We start from the raw sequence: 13,303 nt of genomic DNA on the forward strand, positions 1-13,303 counted from the left end.
CAACCAACTGATTGGACCTTATCAGTGTGGCTTCAGATCTGGAAAGTCTACCATCGACCAAATATTCACAATACGCCAAATCTTGGAAAAGACCCATGAAAGGAGAATCGACACACACCATCTTTTCGTCGACTTCAAAGCTGCATTCGATAGTACGGAAAGGAGTTACCTGTATACCGCGATGTCTGAATTTGGTATCCCCGCAAAACTAATACGGCTATGTAAGATGACGTTGCTCAACACCAGTAGCGCCGTCAGAATTGGGAAGGACCTCTCCGAGCCGTTTGATACCAAACGAGGTTTCAGACAGGGTGACTCGCTGTCGTGTGACTTCTTTAACCTGATGTTGGAGAGCATCGTACGAGCCGCAGAACTTAATCGCTCAGGCACAATATTTTATAAGAGCGTACAATTGTTGGCGTATGCCGATGATAGCAATATCATCGGCCTTAACAACCGCGCTTGAGTTCTGCCTTCTCCAAACTGGATAAAGAGGCAAAACGAATGGGTTTGGTGGTGAACGAGGACAAAACGAAGTACCTCCTGTCTTCAAACAAACAGTCGGCGCACTCGCGTATCGGCACTCACGTCACTGTTGACAGTTATAATTTTGAGGTTGTAAAAGACTTCGTTTATTTAGGAACCAGCATTAACACCGATAACAACGTCAGCCTTGAAATCCAACGTAGAATCTCTCTTGCCAACAAGTGCTACTTTGGACTAAGTAGGCAACTGAGTAGTAAAGTCCTCTCTCGACGAACAAAACTAACACTCTACAAGACTATCATCATGCCCGTCCTAACGTATGGCGCAGAAGCTTGGACGATGACAGCATCCGATGAAGCGACGCTTGGAGTGTTCGAGAGAAAGATTCTGCCTAAGATTTTTGGACCTTTGCACGTTGGCAACGGCGAATATCGCAGACGATGGAATGATGAGCTGTATGAGCTTTACGACGACATAGACATAGCGCAGCGAATAAAGATCCAGCGGCTTCGTTAGCTGGGTCATGTCGTCCGAATGGATACAAACGCTCCGGCTTTGAAAGTATTCGATGCGGTACCAGCTGGTGGTAGCAGAGGAAGAGGGCGGCCTCCTCTGCGTTGGAAAGATCAGGTGGAGAAGGACTTGGCTTCACTTGGTGTGTCCAATTGGCGCCGGTTAGCACGAGAAAGAAACGACTGGCGCGCTTTGTTAATCTCGGCCAAAATCGCGTAAGCGGTTATCGCGCCAATTAAGAAGAAGAAGAATTTTCTAACTGTACAAAAAATTTTGAAAATTTAGCAAATTTTTATCTATTCTTATTATTACTTTCAAATATTAAATTTTTTAATCTAAATTCTGAGAAAAATTTTAGATACGCAGTACCATGACTCAGGAAATTTTAGTAAAATAAGTGCAAGTTTTAAGCGGCTAAAAGATCGCGCTAATTTTTAATAATAATTATAATAATTTAATAAATAATAATTTAATATACTAGGCTGTGCAATAAGTTTTGCGGTTCGATAAGAAAAACACAATTTTATGGTTTCAAATAAACTTTTTAATCAGTATAGCCTCCATGAACATCAATACACTCGCTCCAAAGAGATTCCATCCCTGAAGTGAGAATCTGGAATCCGGCTGTAAAAAACGCTTCCACAGCAAAAAAAACAAAATTAGGCTTATAGCAACGTCCTCTCTTATCGAACCGCAAAACTTATTGAACAGAGCAGTAATCATTTTTTTTTTTTTGCTGACGTCTGTTTACACTTTACTCCCTACAAAAATAAATTTTCTGTAGGAGAAAATGCGCTAGAGCGTTTGTAAGAAATCAAAGCCAATTTTTTATATGAAATAACTGCCAGAGCCGTGACATATCATCAAAATAATTTTTCACCAACAATTTAGTTTATTGACTCGCAGATCATTCAACTTTGAACTTAAGTGCATATATATTTACAGGTACATAAAAAGTATGTATGTGCGTGCATTTGCATGTTCAATAATGTTTTACTTCACTATGCAATGGCCAAAGTAATTTAGTAATGTTAAATTCTGGTCAGTTATAGGGGTATGCATTAACAAATGCATACATACGTACGCACCTACAAACATGTGTCAGTGCACGCTCATTTGATTTGTAACTTGTGATGTGTCGCTCTCATATTTGAGCTAAGGCAGTCACATACGAATATTTCCGCCTTCATGCTTATCGTTGGTCAGTATCTCTATCCAAAACACGAGTAGCTAAAAATGCAACAAAAAACGAAATTTGTTTTTTATGTTCATATCAATGCTCGCCTCGTGCTCATACACACACACACACACACAAATAAATACACACATACGTACGCGTTGTTAGTATAATTATGTTCTACCTAGCTTTTCATTCTCCAACACCTTTAGGGAAAGTCAATATTTACTGATTTTGTTTTTATTTTTTTAACCCTTGAGCAAACAATTGTAATACGCCAATCAACATTTATGCCACTGTAGCTAGAGCCGCTCGTCATCATCAATACGAACAATGACTTGTCTGCCACGCGATAGTCATTTCAATGCTTGTAAATGAAGTTAGTTACATACCTGCATACCAGAAGTAGTTCAGCGCCAGTTATTGGTAGTAGATAGACAGACTAGCTGGCGTCAGCTGCATTTGACGTAGATAATTTCCTAAAGAGACCCAACCAGCCCTCCAAATGAACAGACACTTCCTGAAGCTATGCCCCCTGCACTATTACCTACTCACCTGTTTATAAGTGCGGTTGTAACGGTTGTTTATTTAGGCGCATAGAATTTTCGATGTGGATGTCGTTGAATGGACATCATAAATATATTAGCGACAACGCCTCATTTATTAAGGTGAGCACTTCGTATGTGAATCAGAGAAAGCAGCGAGTCTGATTGGGAGAACGAGTGCAGCACTACAACTCAAGGTCGTTGGTCTTATCACTGCACTCCTAATTTGGTAGATTGGATAATAGGACACATAGTGATGCAGTTTTTTTATCTCACCTAATACTTTAGTACGGCTTTGAAAAAGCCTTTGACAGCGTAAAGCGGAAAGTATCTGGGCTGCACTGCGTGGAAGAGATATCCTTGAAAAAGATAACCCAGTATTCTTCTTGTTATTTTGATATTCAAAGAAAAATGATATTTTTTAATATAAATAATCGGATGTTTATTTCATTATAAAGTAATAGTGACCTATGACCTTCACAAAGGCAAGCGGTCGGATCCTAGTGCTGGGTGGTGGCAAAATTGCATACTGTTCCGAAGACGTCCTGAGTGCGGCTTTCGGCAACGAAAATCAACAGAGAAGATGAAAACAACCGGTTTTGAAGTCAATGTTGAGAAGAAAACAGAAGCAAAGCAAAGTCGGCTTTCGGCATCCTCACTCCACTGTAGCAAAACATTAATAACGCCGATCGCACAAAACATAGCATTTTCAAATCCAGTTCTAAGTCAGAGCTTCTGTATGGCTGCACCACCTGGAAAGTAGCTGCGACGATCACGAAACGACTACAAACATTTATCAACCACTGTTTTCGGTGCATTTTACGAATCTTCTGGCCACGAACAACAACCAACGCCGATTTGTTGAGAAAAGCTCGTTGGCAAGGGAACATTTCACACTAAAAATAAAATCTTTTGTCGTTTTTTTGTTTTTTTTTTCATTCACTTGTGAGTTACTGGGTGTTATCGATGGAGACCAGCAAAGAGAAAATTCGATACATTTTACAGCTTCTCTTTGATAAAGGGGAAAATGCAAGCCAGGCCGCTGAATTTGTGAATGCTGCTTATGGTGCCGATACTGTAATAGCAAATTACGGGCAATTTTGGTTTCGTCGATTCTCTTCAGGCATTTTTAATGTTAAAGATGCATCTCGCACAAGCGTCGAAAATGTCGATAAAATCACAGAAATAATCGAAGTTGACCGCCATGTTAGTAGTCATAGCATCGCCCAGCAGCTAAAGATCGACCATGAAACAGTTTTAAGCCATTTCGCAAAAATGTTACCCAAAAAAATATGGATTTCTCTTTCCCCAAGCTAATATAATTGGCGCTGGCGCTCCTTTGTTGAGTGCTTGCCCGAGCTCCTCCTCTTATTTGTGGTTCTTTATGTGTGTGCATCTTTATGTCATTCCCTAAAATGGAGGGAACCTACAGTTTTATGCGGTTTCCGAACCTCAAATGGGCTTTTATTAGGCGGAGGTTTGTCACTGCCGCTATTAAGAAGAACGTTTTCTTGAAGGAAATACATTTTGGTTTTTCAAAATTATTTAAATTTTCAAAATTATTTAAATCTTCAAAATTATTTCAAACTTCAACATTAATTAAATTTTCAAAATTATTTAAATTTTCAAACTTATTCAAATTTTCAAAATTATTTAAATCCTCAAAATTTTTTAAATTTTCAAAATTATTTAAATCTTCAAAATTATTTAAATTTTCAAAATTATTCAAATTTTCAAAATTCTTTAAATCCTCAAAATTTTTTAAATTTTCAAAATTATTTAAATCTTCTAAATTATTTAAATCTTCAAAATAATAAAAATTTTCAAAATTATTTAAATCTTCAAAATAATAAAAATTTTCAAAATTATTTAAATCTTCAAAATTATTTAAAATTATATATATATAATTGGCGCGTTCACCCTTTTTGGGTGTTTCGCTGAGCTCCTCCTCCTATTTGTGGTGTGCGTCTTGATGTTGTTCCACAAATGGACCTACAGTTTTAATTTATTTAAAATTACTCAAAACTATTTAAATCTTAAAAATTATTTGATCCTTAAGAATTCATTAAATTTCAAAATTATTTAAATTTTCATAGTTGCTTAAATTCAAAAAGTTATATTATTTAAATTTCAAAATTATTTAAATCTTCAAAATTACTTAAATCTTCAAAATTCCACTTTTAAGTAGCATCTGTTTGGAAGATTAATTTTTTACTTTTTTTGCTATTAACTAATTATTTTTTCTTCTTTATTTGAAATACCAAAAATTATCTGTGGCTTATAGGGCCAAAATATTGACTATTTTGTTTAATTTTGTTTATTTTGTTTGAGGAAATAATTTGGGTACATCTAGAAAAACACCCTTAACATAAAAATGTATTTACGGCCACGAATATTGCTCCTGGGTGCTTGCAGCAGTGAATGTGTTTGATGAAAGTATACAGATATCACAGCAATTAGGCTAATGAACTCACGCGATTGGCGCCCAACTACATTCAAGTTTTCGTAAATTTATAAACACTTGTTTGCGTGTCTTCTCGTTATCCTTATTGCATTAAAGTTTAGCCGAAACTGTAGGCGAAGGTCCCTAATTCTTTTGGGTTTTCATGCAGCCTTAAGGCAATTAATTTCATAAGCCAAAAGAAAGAAATAAATTCGGAGGTTTACCATTGCCATTTGAAGAGCGAAAGCTATTAGAAAAACCGTTTTCTACCATTTGGTGTTTCATACCCACAGGGGGTTAAACTTATTATGAAAATCGTCGATCTTTAAGAACAGAAAATCGTGAAATTCGTAATTTTTTGGTACAAATAATTGTTCGAATGAGTTGGCAATTCGAAGGTTGGTGAAAAACTTGCAAGTAACTGGTTCTGCCGAGCATAGAAAAAGGACTGGCAGACCAAAAACGGGACGTTCTGTTGAGAGTTTTGCTGCTGTAGCGCAAAGTGTTGCTGCACAACCTTCAATATCGATATCTCGTCGTTCTCAACAATTAGGCATTCATGAATCGACTGTTTGATGGCGGATTTTAACTGTAGACGTGCACATGGTGGGCGTTTAACGGAAGCCATTTTTCAAGAATAATTATAAAGAGCTCTAGTTTGAGTAAAAGTGTTAAAACCTGAAAGAATTAAAATTTGTCAAACCAACATCCAGGCGCGTCTTTTGATACACCCCTTATAACATTCACAAGACTCAATGTATAGGACCCATCGTTAACCGATATACTTGCACTTTGCTTCTGAAGTAAATAAATATACTTTTTCATCTAATTTCTTGCAAAATCAACTTTTCCGGCAATTGCGTACATTAACATAACTGTTTTCTTTATTTGCAGCAACCGTAAAGGCCAAAACGATTTCAAGTATTTAAAGAAACAAATTATAAACTAATTGGGAAAACAACGACAATACCAAACCTCAGTTGCGCATGCGCAAACAGAAGCTAACGCCGCACCACATACATACACACACACATCCATAAATACTTATGAGCACCCAAAATGGGAACATGGAATGTCAGCGCGCAATTACGAAAAACCTAAAATAAATTACAATAACAGCCGTAAAAACCAAGTCAGCATAAAGGGCGATCAACAACAACAACCACAAGGCGACTTTTCGAGGCATACGCCAAAGTATAATATGAAGTACGGTTGGAAGAGGCTGAAAAGGAAAACATAATTTTGGGAACATTAACTAAGAGTGGATTTTAATTAATTCACTTGAACTTCTATACGAACCGAAAAGAGGCGTAAAGAAATTATACTAATTTCCGATATTAGCACGCCAGCCCAACCATTAATTGCAAAATCGAACAACAACAAAAATGCCAAAAATCTCGATAATCGCACTATTTCACCTGCTCATTTTTGCATTGATTGCACAAACTTTGAGCGGCGTTCTGCCACCCGCAGCAGTATGGCGGCGTCTGAGTCGCCGGGAAATTGGTGGCGCCACGGAGAATTTGAAGGCCGCTGCTGCCAATGACCGTGACACTGCGGCAATGATAGCAGCGACAACAAGCGATCAGATCGCTAGCCTTAGCGACGATCAAATCAGTTCGAAACTCAAGTCAATAGAAGGCATCAGCGCCAATGCCAGCACTACCGACGCGGATAGTGAAAGTGAAATCGCACATGCGGTGAAAAGCACCAAGTTGCTGCCTGCGTTAGGTAATAATCTCACCAGCCCAGGTGAACACAAGTCAAGCGAAAAGTTGATGCTGAATCGGGTGGAAAGTCATGAAGCAGAGGGCGAAGATGGTAACGGTGTTAAAAAAGTAATGGAAGAAAGTGAGGAAAATGAGGAGGTGGAAAAGAAGGATGACATATCTACAGCACACCACGATTCGAGTGAGTTTACGGATAAGCAATTGAAAAAGTATAGTGAAGAACAAGATGAAGCGAACACCACACGTTTGGGTTTGGATGGCGTCTTTAGCAAAGAAGTTAAAGCGCTGGAAAAGTCGCTAACCCCAGAGACCTTAAACAAGCATATCAACAATGGGTTGGACGAAACTGCGCTTGGACAACTTGACGGAAAGTCCAAATCTGCGCATGTAAAAGATGAACAGCCAGCAACAACCGAGGTCATCTTGACAGATGTGGAAAATGTAGCACTAAAAGTGTTGTTGCCAACAACGCCTCCAACGCTGGTGAAAGATGGTCATGCTGAGGATGCTAAAAGCGACTTGGAAGAACGTAAATCGGAGATCATGCACAGCACAGAGAGCTTAGATGAAGCTAACCAATCGATGGGCCACTCAATGGACGCTGTGCAGAGCAGCGAAAATAAGTTAGAAGCGACGTTTGGGGAGAAACCGAGCGCAGAGGAAGTTCTACTCAAAGAAACAGCCACAACAACAATGCCAAAAACAATATTAGTGACAAGAACTAATACAGAAACAGTTGCGAGCGAGTCTAAAGCGCGAGAGGAGGCACATAAAGATATTGAAGGAACAACGAAGATGCAGCTGCCAACAACTGACGCTACAAAAACAATAGCAAATGAGCATCAGCTTAACGAAAACAAAACAGATGTCTTTGAGCAGCAGCGAGCAAACGAACAAATAGAAGCAACAGAATTACCACAAAAATCACAGTCAAAAACAACTGCCATTGTTGACGCAGAAACCACGAAAGCTCAGCAGATTCCCTCCATGAGCAGCACCTCGTCCGTCGAGAAGCGTGCCAAATTCATTCTCGATAATTCAACCAATTCACAGAATATGCATTTACCTGACGGACCGGAGGTTTGGTCCCTGGCAGGTATGCGAACGGTGCCAAAAGTGCTGCATAACAATCGGGCGTCTACGTTGGTTGCCAATGACAGCAGCGACGCAAATTTACGCTGGCAGACAAATGAAATTCTAACCACCGAACGTACGCCGAATGTGAGCAGCTATAGCGAGAAAAATTTGCTAGATTGGACGAAGGTAGTGGGGATGCGCGGTGAGCTGGAACCTGAAGGAACTATTGAAAAAAATCAAATAACGGAGGGAGCAGTGGAGCGCGAAAGAATTGATGCCGTTAAAGCAACTAAGACAGAAGAATTACCCTTGCGGATGGTTGATAAGTTGGAAAATGAAGAACCTTCTAAGGTCACGGACGTCGAAAACAATGAACAGTTGACTCATCTCACTACTGAAGGCACTAAAATGCTCAATGTTACCGAAAAGTCCCAAGTGATGAATGAGTTCGATAAAATTCAAATCGGAACGCCAACCGAAATGCCCACATTTGTAACCACCGGGCTAATCACAACGCCAACTACTGCGCCGACCGCCACACAAGCACCATTATCAAGTGACTCTGCCTTATCAGTTGATAAGAGCGATAAACACGCAGATTCTATAAGCACCGTTTCGACAGCTGGCATTGGAGAGTCGCTGAATAAGTCGTCGTTTGCGTCCACCACTGAATCATCAAATCTACAACAAAGCGCTGAGAAAACAGGTGTAGAAAATTTCAACTCTGCTGAGAGCAGCAACACGCAACGCCAGCCAAGCGATGATTTCAATTTCATTGTTACGTCAACGACGCCACTGGCTGCGTTCGAGGTGGCTAGCGCAACAACAGCAATGCCAATAACTAACGAAACAACGTCGACTACCACAACTGCAGCGCCAATGCTAACGGCGCTCCCAGTTGAGCATTCAACCTCGACGCTGCCATCCCTCAATGGCACAGAAGCAACACAGCGTTGGGATAATATAACAGCGCGGGAGGCGCAAACCGAGACGACAAAAGCTATACTTCCGAATAACGTTGACGCAGCCGTCAACAGCACGAAAGTCGATATCAGCAGCAGCACTGGCGGCGTGCACGATGTTACACTTGAGCTGCACTCGAAACGAGAACCCGAAACTGTAACCGAGACTGAGACTGAGCAGCAAACCACATTGCTAACAGTTAGTGAGCTACCGACTAGCGAAGCGCACAGACTAACAAGTGCAGGCGAGCGAATATCAAACGTGAACGCGAACGTGAGTGCGAGTGTCGAAAGGGGTGCGGATATTTCGACGCAGAACGAAACGCCAAACGTTGCCACGGAAACTACAACTGAAAGTAGTCAAATTGCAACAACGACCGCCACTATTATTCTTACAAACACTACGGTACTGTCAACCGATTTGGTGGCAACAAATGTCAGTGCGAAAACAAGTGAAGTGCCCGGAGTGACAGCAACAACAACGGAAGTTGGCCAAATTGTTAATGAAGTGGAATTAGAAGTGCACACCGTAAACATTACTGACGCAACTGAGGGAACGACTGACGCAGCGACTGCGACGTTAAATAGCGATACAGGTTCAAGTACAAATAAAGTGCTGGAAGAGGCGGTGACGGAAGGGGATGAGGCAAGCATAACAGCGAAAAGTGTGTCGTCCATAAATGAGTTATTAATGCCAGTGAATGACACAACAACAACAACAACAACAAGTACAACAGCAGTGCCAATTACGGCACCACCAACGCAAGAAGCAGTCGAACCAGTTTTGTACACGGCAACAACCCTTAAAGGCGACGTAAGCACAAACGAAGAAACGACAACCAAAATAATCCCATTGGCAATAACAACAGTGCAGCCAACTGGGTCAGTGCTCGATAAAAGCACTACCACGACTACACAAACACCTGTCGATTTTCGAAATCACACAGCTGCAGCGGAGGGTTCACATGACACAGAAAGTTCAATCGAAACGAATGTCATCGATCAGCCGGACAAGACGACAATGAAAATAAGCGAATCTACCGCCACCAAACCGACCACCAGCACGACAACTGCCATAACACCAACAACAATAAATGAATTGGGAGTTGAAAATCAGAATCCTGGAGGAAAAAGTGAAACGGTATCGACACAGAATGTGCCGGTGTTCGGCGTGAGTAATGAAACGACGTTGCCGAGTGTGCAGGACGCAGACATGACAACATCAACAACTACCGCTACAACCACTCCGATGGCTACCCTACTATTGAGCCCGAACAGTACTTCAGTGTCGCTGACGCCTGCAGTGAATAACTCAAGCAGCGGCATGACAACCACTCAAGCACCGCTCATCAATTTGCTTGATGATTCGACGACACCAGCTACAACGACTCCCAGCTCGACACCTAATCAGTCGCCAGCAACTACCTCTAGTATTGGCGTAAAGCCACAGGAAGTTTACACAGTATTCTCTACCACCGAAGACACACCCACCACAAGTACCAGCACTGCTGTCGTAGCTCCCCATGTGCCAATTTTAAACACCACCAGCACCGTTAACGCGCCTGTGGATTCTTCAACAACCGCTTACATTCCCATAGTAGTTAATACCATTGCCACAGTGACGACAACAATGCTTCCGCCCACACTGCATGCCGGCATTGGTGGTGGAGCTAGCAGCGTCAGCTCGCCCACTCACCTAAACCGCGGTGACTCCAACGAGACGGATGTGAATGTCATCATCGCCATTACGGTGAGCATTATTGGTGTGGTGGCGCTCATACTGCTCGTCGCTTTCCTCTACTTAATGCGTAAACGTCAGAAGCAGATGTCCTACGGTCAACGTTGTCGTCCGGTGAGTTTGGATGCCTACAGTCTGGACAATGTCTCTGTTTTGGGTAGTGTGCGACGGAAGGGTGCTCTACGCGCCTCCAAACGCTCTTACGGTAATATTGCTTTCGATGATCCTTCGCTGCGCCATAATACGCTGAGTGCCAGTGAGTTGGCCAAGTTTGTGGAGCGTCGTTCGAGTATTTTTGAAGAATTCAGAGATGTGCCGCAAATTATTGCCCGCGCTGATGAAGTACCACCAGGCTGTGAAGATAAGAATCGGTAAATTTTATATATATTTATATATATTTTTTTTGTTTTTTGGTATGCGGTCCTGGGAGGTGGAATCTTCTAAAGATACGTATGAGCCGACGTATGTCCGATTCACAAAAGATATTCCCCGGCTCTTTTGAACTGAGTTTCGTAGTGCCTGCGGACTAAACCACCCCATCGCCTCGCTGTTCTGCCTTTTCCCCTCGGTAATACCAGTTAAGATATTCCTTCCACGGAGCAGGATGTGTTTATTCACTCATTTGTCTGCGTTCATTATCATCATGTCTCAGCCTTCGCATACTTGTTGAGGCTGCGTTAGAACCATAGTTCCACGTTTCTTCAGATTCTAGCACTAGGCTAGCAGCTGTCATGCTCTCGCGGATATTTGAGCGCCACAAGCTTCGTTGCCCATCAAATCTAAAGCATTCTAACAGGGCATGCTCAGGAGTTTCATATTTTTCTTGGCAGTATACGCAAAATGAGTCTGTGTGTTCTCCGGATCCATTTCTGTAGTTCAGTAGTTCAGTTTTGCAGAGCGATATCATAGATCCTCTGTAGGGCGTCCCTCAGTGAGGCTTTGTTACCAGATACCCACGCGTTTTTTGCATGCTGGTATTTTTGATTCATGCATTTTACCTTTATATCGAGGGTGATTCTGCCTGCTATTACCCTAATGATCCTGACATTGCATAATCTGTACACCCGTTTAGCCTGCCTCAAGTAGCTGGGATATTTCACTACGTCGCCCCACACTTCTACGGCGTAAAACAAGATCGAGTTGCAGACGCTTTATAATAATGCTCTCATTTGTTGTCCTGGTCCACCCACATTGGGCACCAGTCGCGAAAAAAACCGCGCAGGATTTTACAGCTTTGGAGCTTGCGTATTCTAGATGCTTTTTAAAATTGAGCCTTCTGTCGATCATAACCCCTAAATATTTTATGGTATCTGTTGATGTTATACTGTGACCACCAACCTTTATTTGAAGGTTTTCAACTTTTCGTCTAGAACTTATGAGAACCAGTTCGGTCTTATGGTCTACTAGTTTTAGCCCAGACGATTGTAACCATTACTTAATTTTATTGACGGTGTCCTCTACCCTTCCTTATGAGACCTCTTTTAGCGTTTTCCCTACGACTACCACAGCTAGGTCATCTGCGTACCCAACAATGCTGACTTGTTCGTGCTGTTCAACGCGTAGCACTCCATCATACACTCCATCATAGCACTCCAGTTACCTTATAGCTTTTGGGGCCTACGTCTGTATTATAAAGGGTGATTTTTTAGCTATTATCTTTTTAAACAGTTGGTTTAAACAGCTGACGAACGTTTCGTGTTTTGTTTCACTGTCAAACATCTTCAGTTTGGTCTATAATTTAACCATGAATCGTCTTACAAACGAACAATGCTTGCAAATCATTGAATTTTATTATAAAAATGCGTGTTCTGTTAAGAAAGTTTAAAGTCGAAAAATTGTGTTCAGCGACGAATCTCATTTTTGGATCAATGGGTACGTAAATAAGCAGAATTGTCCATTTTGGAGTGAAGATAAGCCAGAAGAAAGATGCTGCGGATCGTAACGTAACTGTGAATGGTGAGCGCTACCGTCAAATGATATCCAACTCTGCCCAAAATGTAAAAGCGTGATTTGCATGACATGTGGTTTCAGCAAGACAGTGCCACATGCCACACAGCACGCGTAACAATGGACTTGTTGAGAGGCGAGTTCGGTGAACATTTTATTTCACGTTCGGGACCTGTCAATTGGCCACCCAGATCGTGCGATATAACGCCTTTAGATTATTTTTTGTGGGGCTATGTTAAAGCGCATGCCTCTTCAGACAAGCCTGCTTCAATTAACACGTTGGAAGACAACATTAAAGCATTTATATGTGAGATACCGGCCGAAACATTGGAAAGAGTATGCCAAAATTGGACTAAGCAGATAGACCATAAATAATCTTCAAACATTAAATTATTACAATTATTTAAATAAAAATTTCATACATTTTTCTGAATTTTACGTGTGTTTTTTTTTTGAAAAACTTTCCTATAGCTCTTAAAAAATCACCCTTTACTTTTATCAAAGTTATGAAGCAATTAGCTTTATCAGATAATTCGGCACATTCATACTCCGAAGTGCCATCAGTATTTGGTCCCATTTGGCCGTATTGAACGCGTTTTTAACGTCAAGAGTCCACGACTGCGCAATATATTATATTTTGGTTCCTCCTAGCCATATTCTACCAGAGATAGCAGTTTTTGCTATT

At 41.1% G+C, this 13,303-nt stretch overlaps 1 protein-coding gene across 3 annotated transcripts in view; it reads left to right on the forward strand.

The window, feature by feature from the left end:
* Nucleotides 1-13,303, forward strand: part of LOC128864572 (mucin-5AC) — a 142,671-nt gene that overhangs the window by 105,376 nt on the left and 23,992 nt on the right. For all 3 annotated transcript variants that reach the window (XM_054104331.1, XM_054104317.1, XM_054104324.1), the window contains exon 4: nt 6,059-11,042. In XM_054104331.1, the coding sequence (XP_053960306.1) occupies nt 6,550-11,042 (4,493 nt within the window). In that variant the 5' untranslated portion in view covers nt 6,059-6,549. The remainder of the gene's footprint in view (nt 1-6,058; nt 11,043-13,303) is intronic.

The sequence above is a fragment of the Anastrepha ludens genome, chromosome 2 (genome assembly GCF_028408465.1).
Source record: "Anastrepha ludens isolate Willacy chromosome 2, idAnaLude1.1, whole genome shotgun sequence".
Lineage (NCBI taxonomy): Eukaryota > Metazoa > Arthropoda > Insecta > Diptera > Tephritidae > Anastrepha > Anastrepha ludens.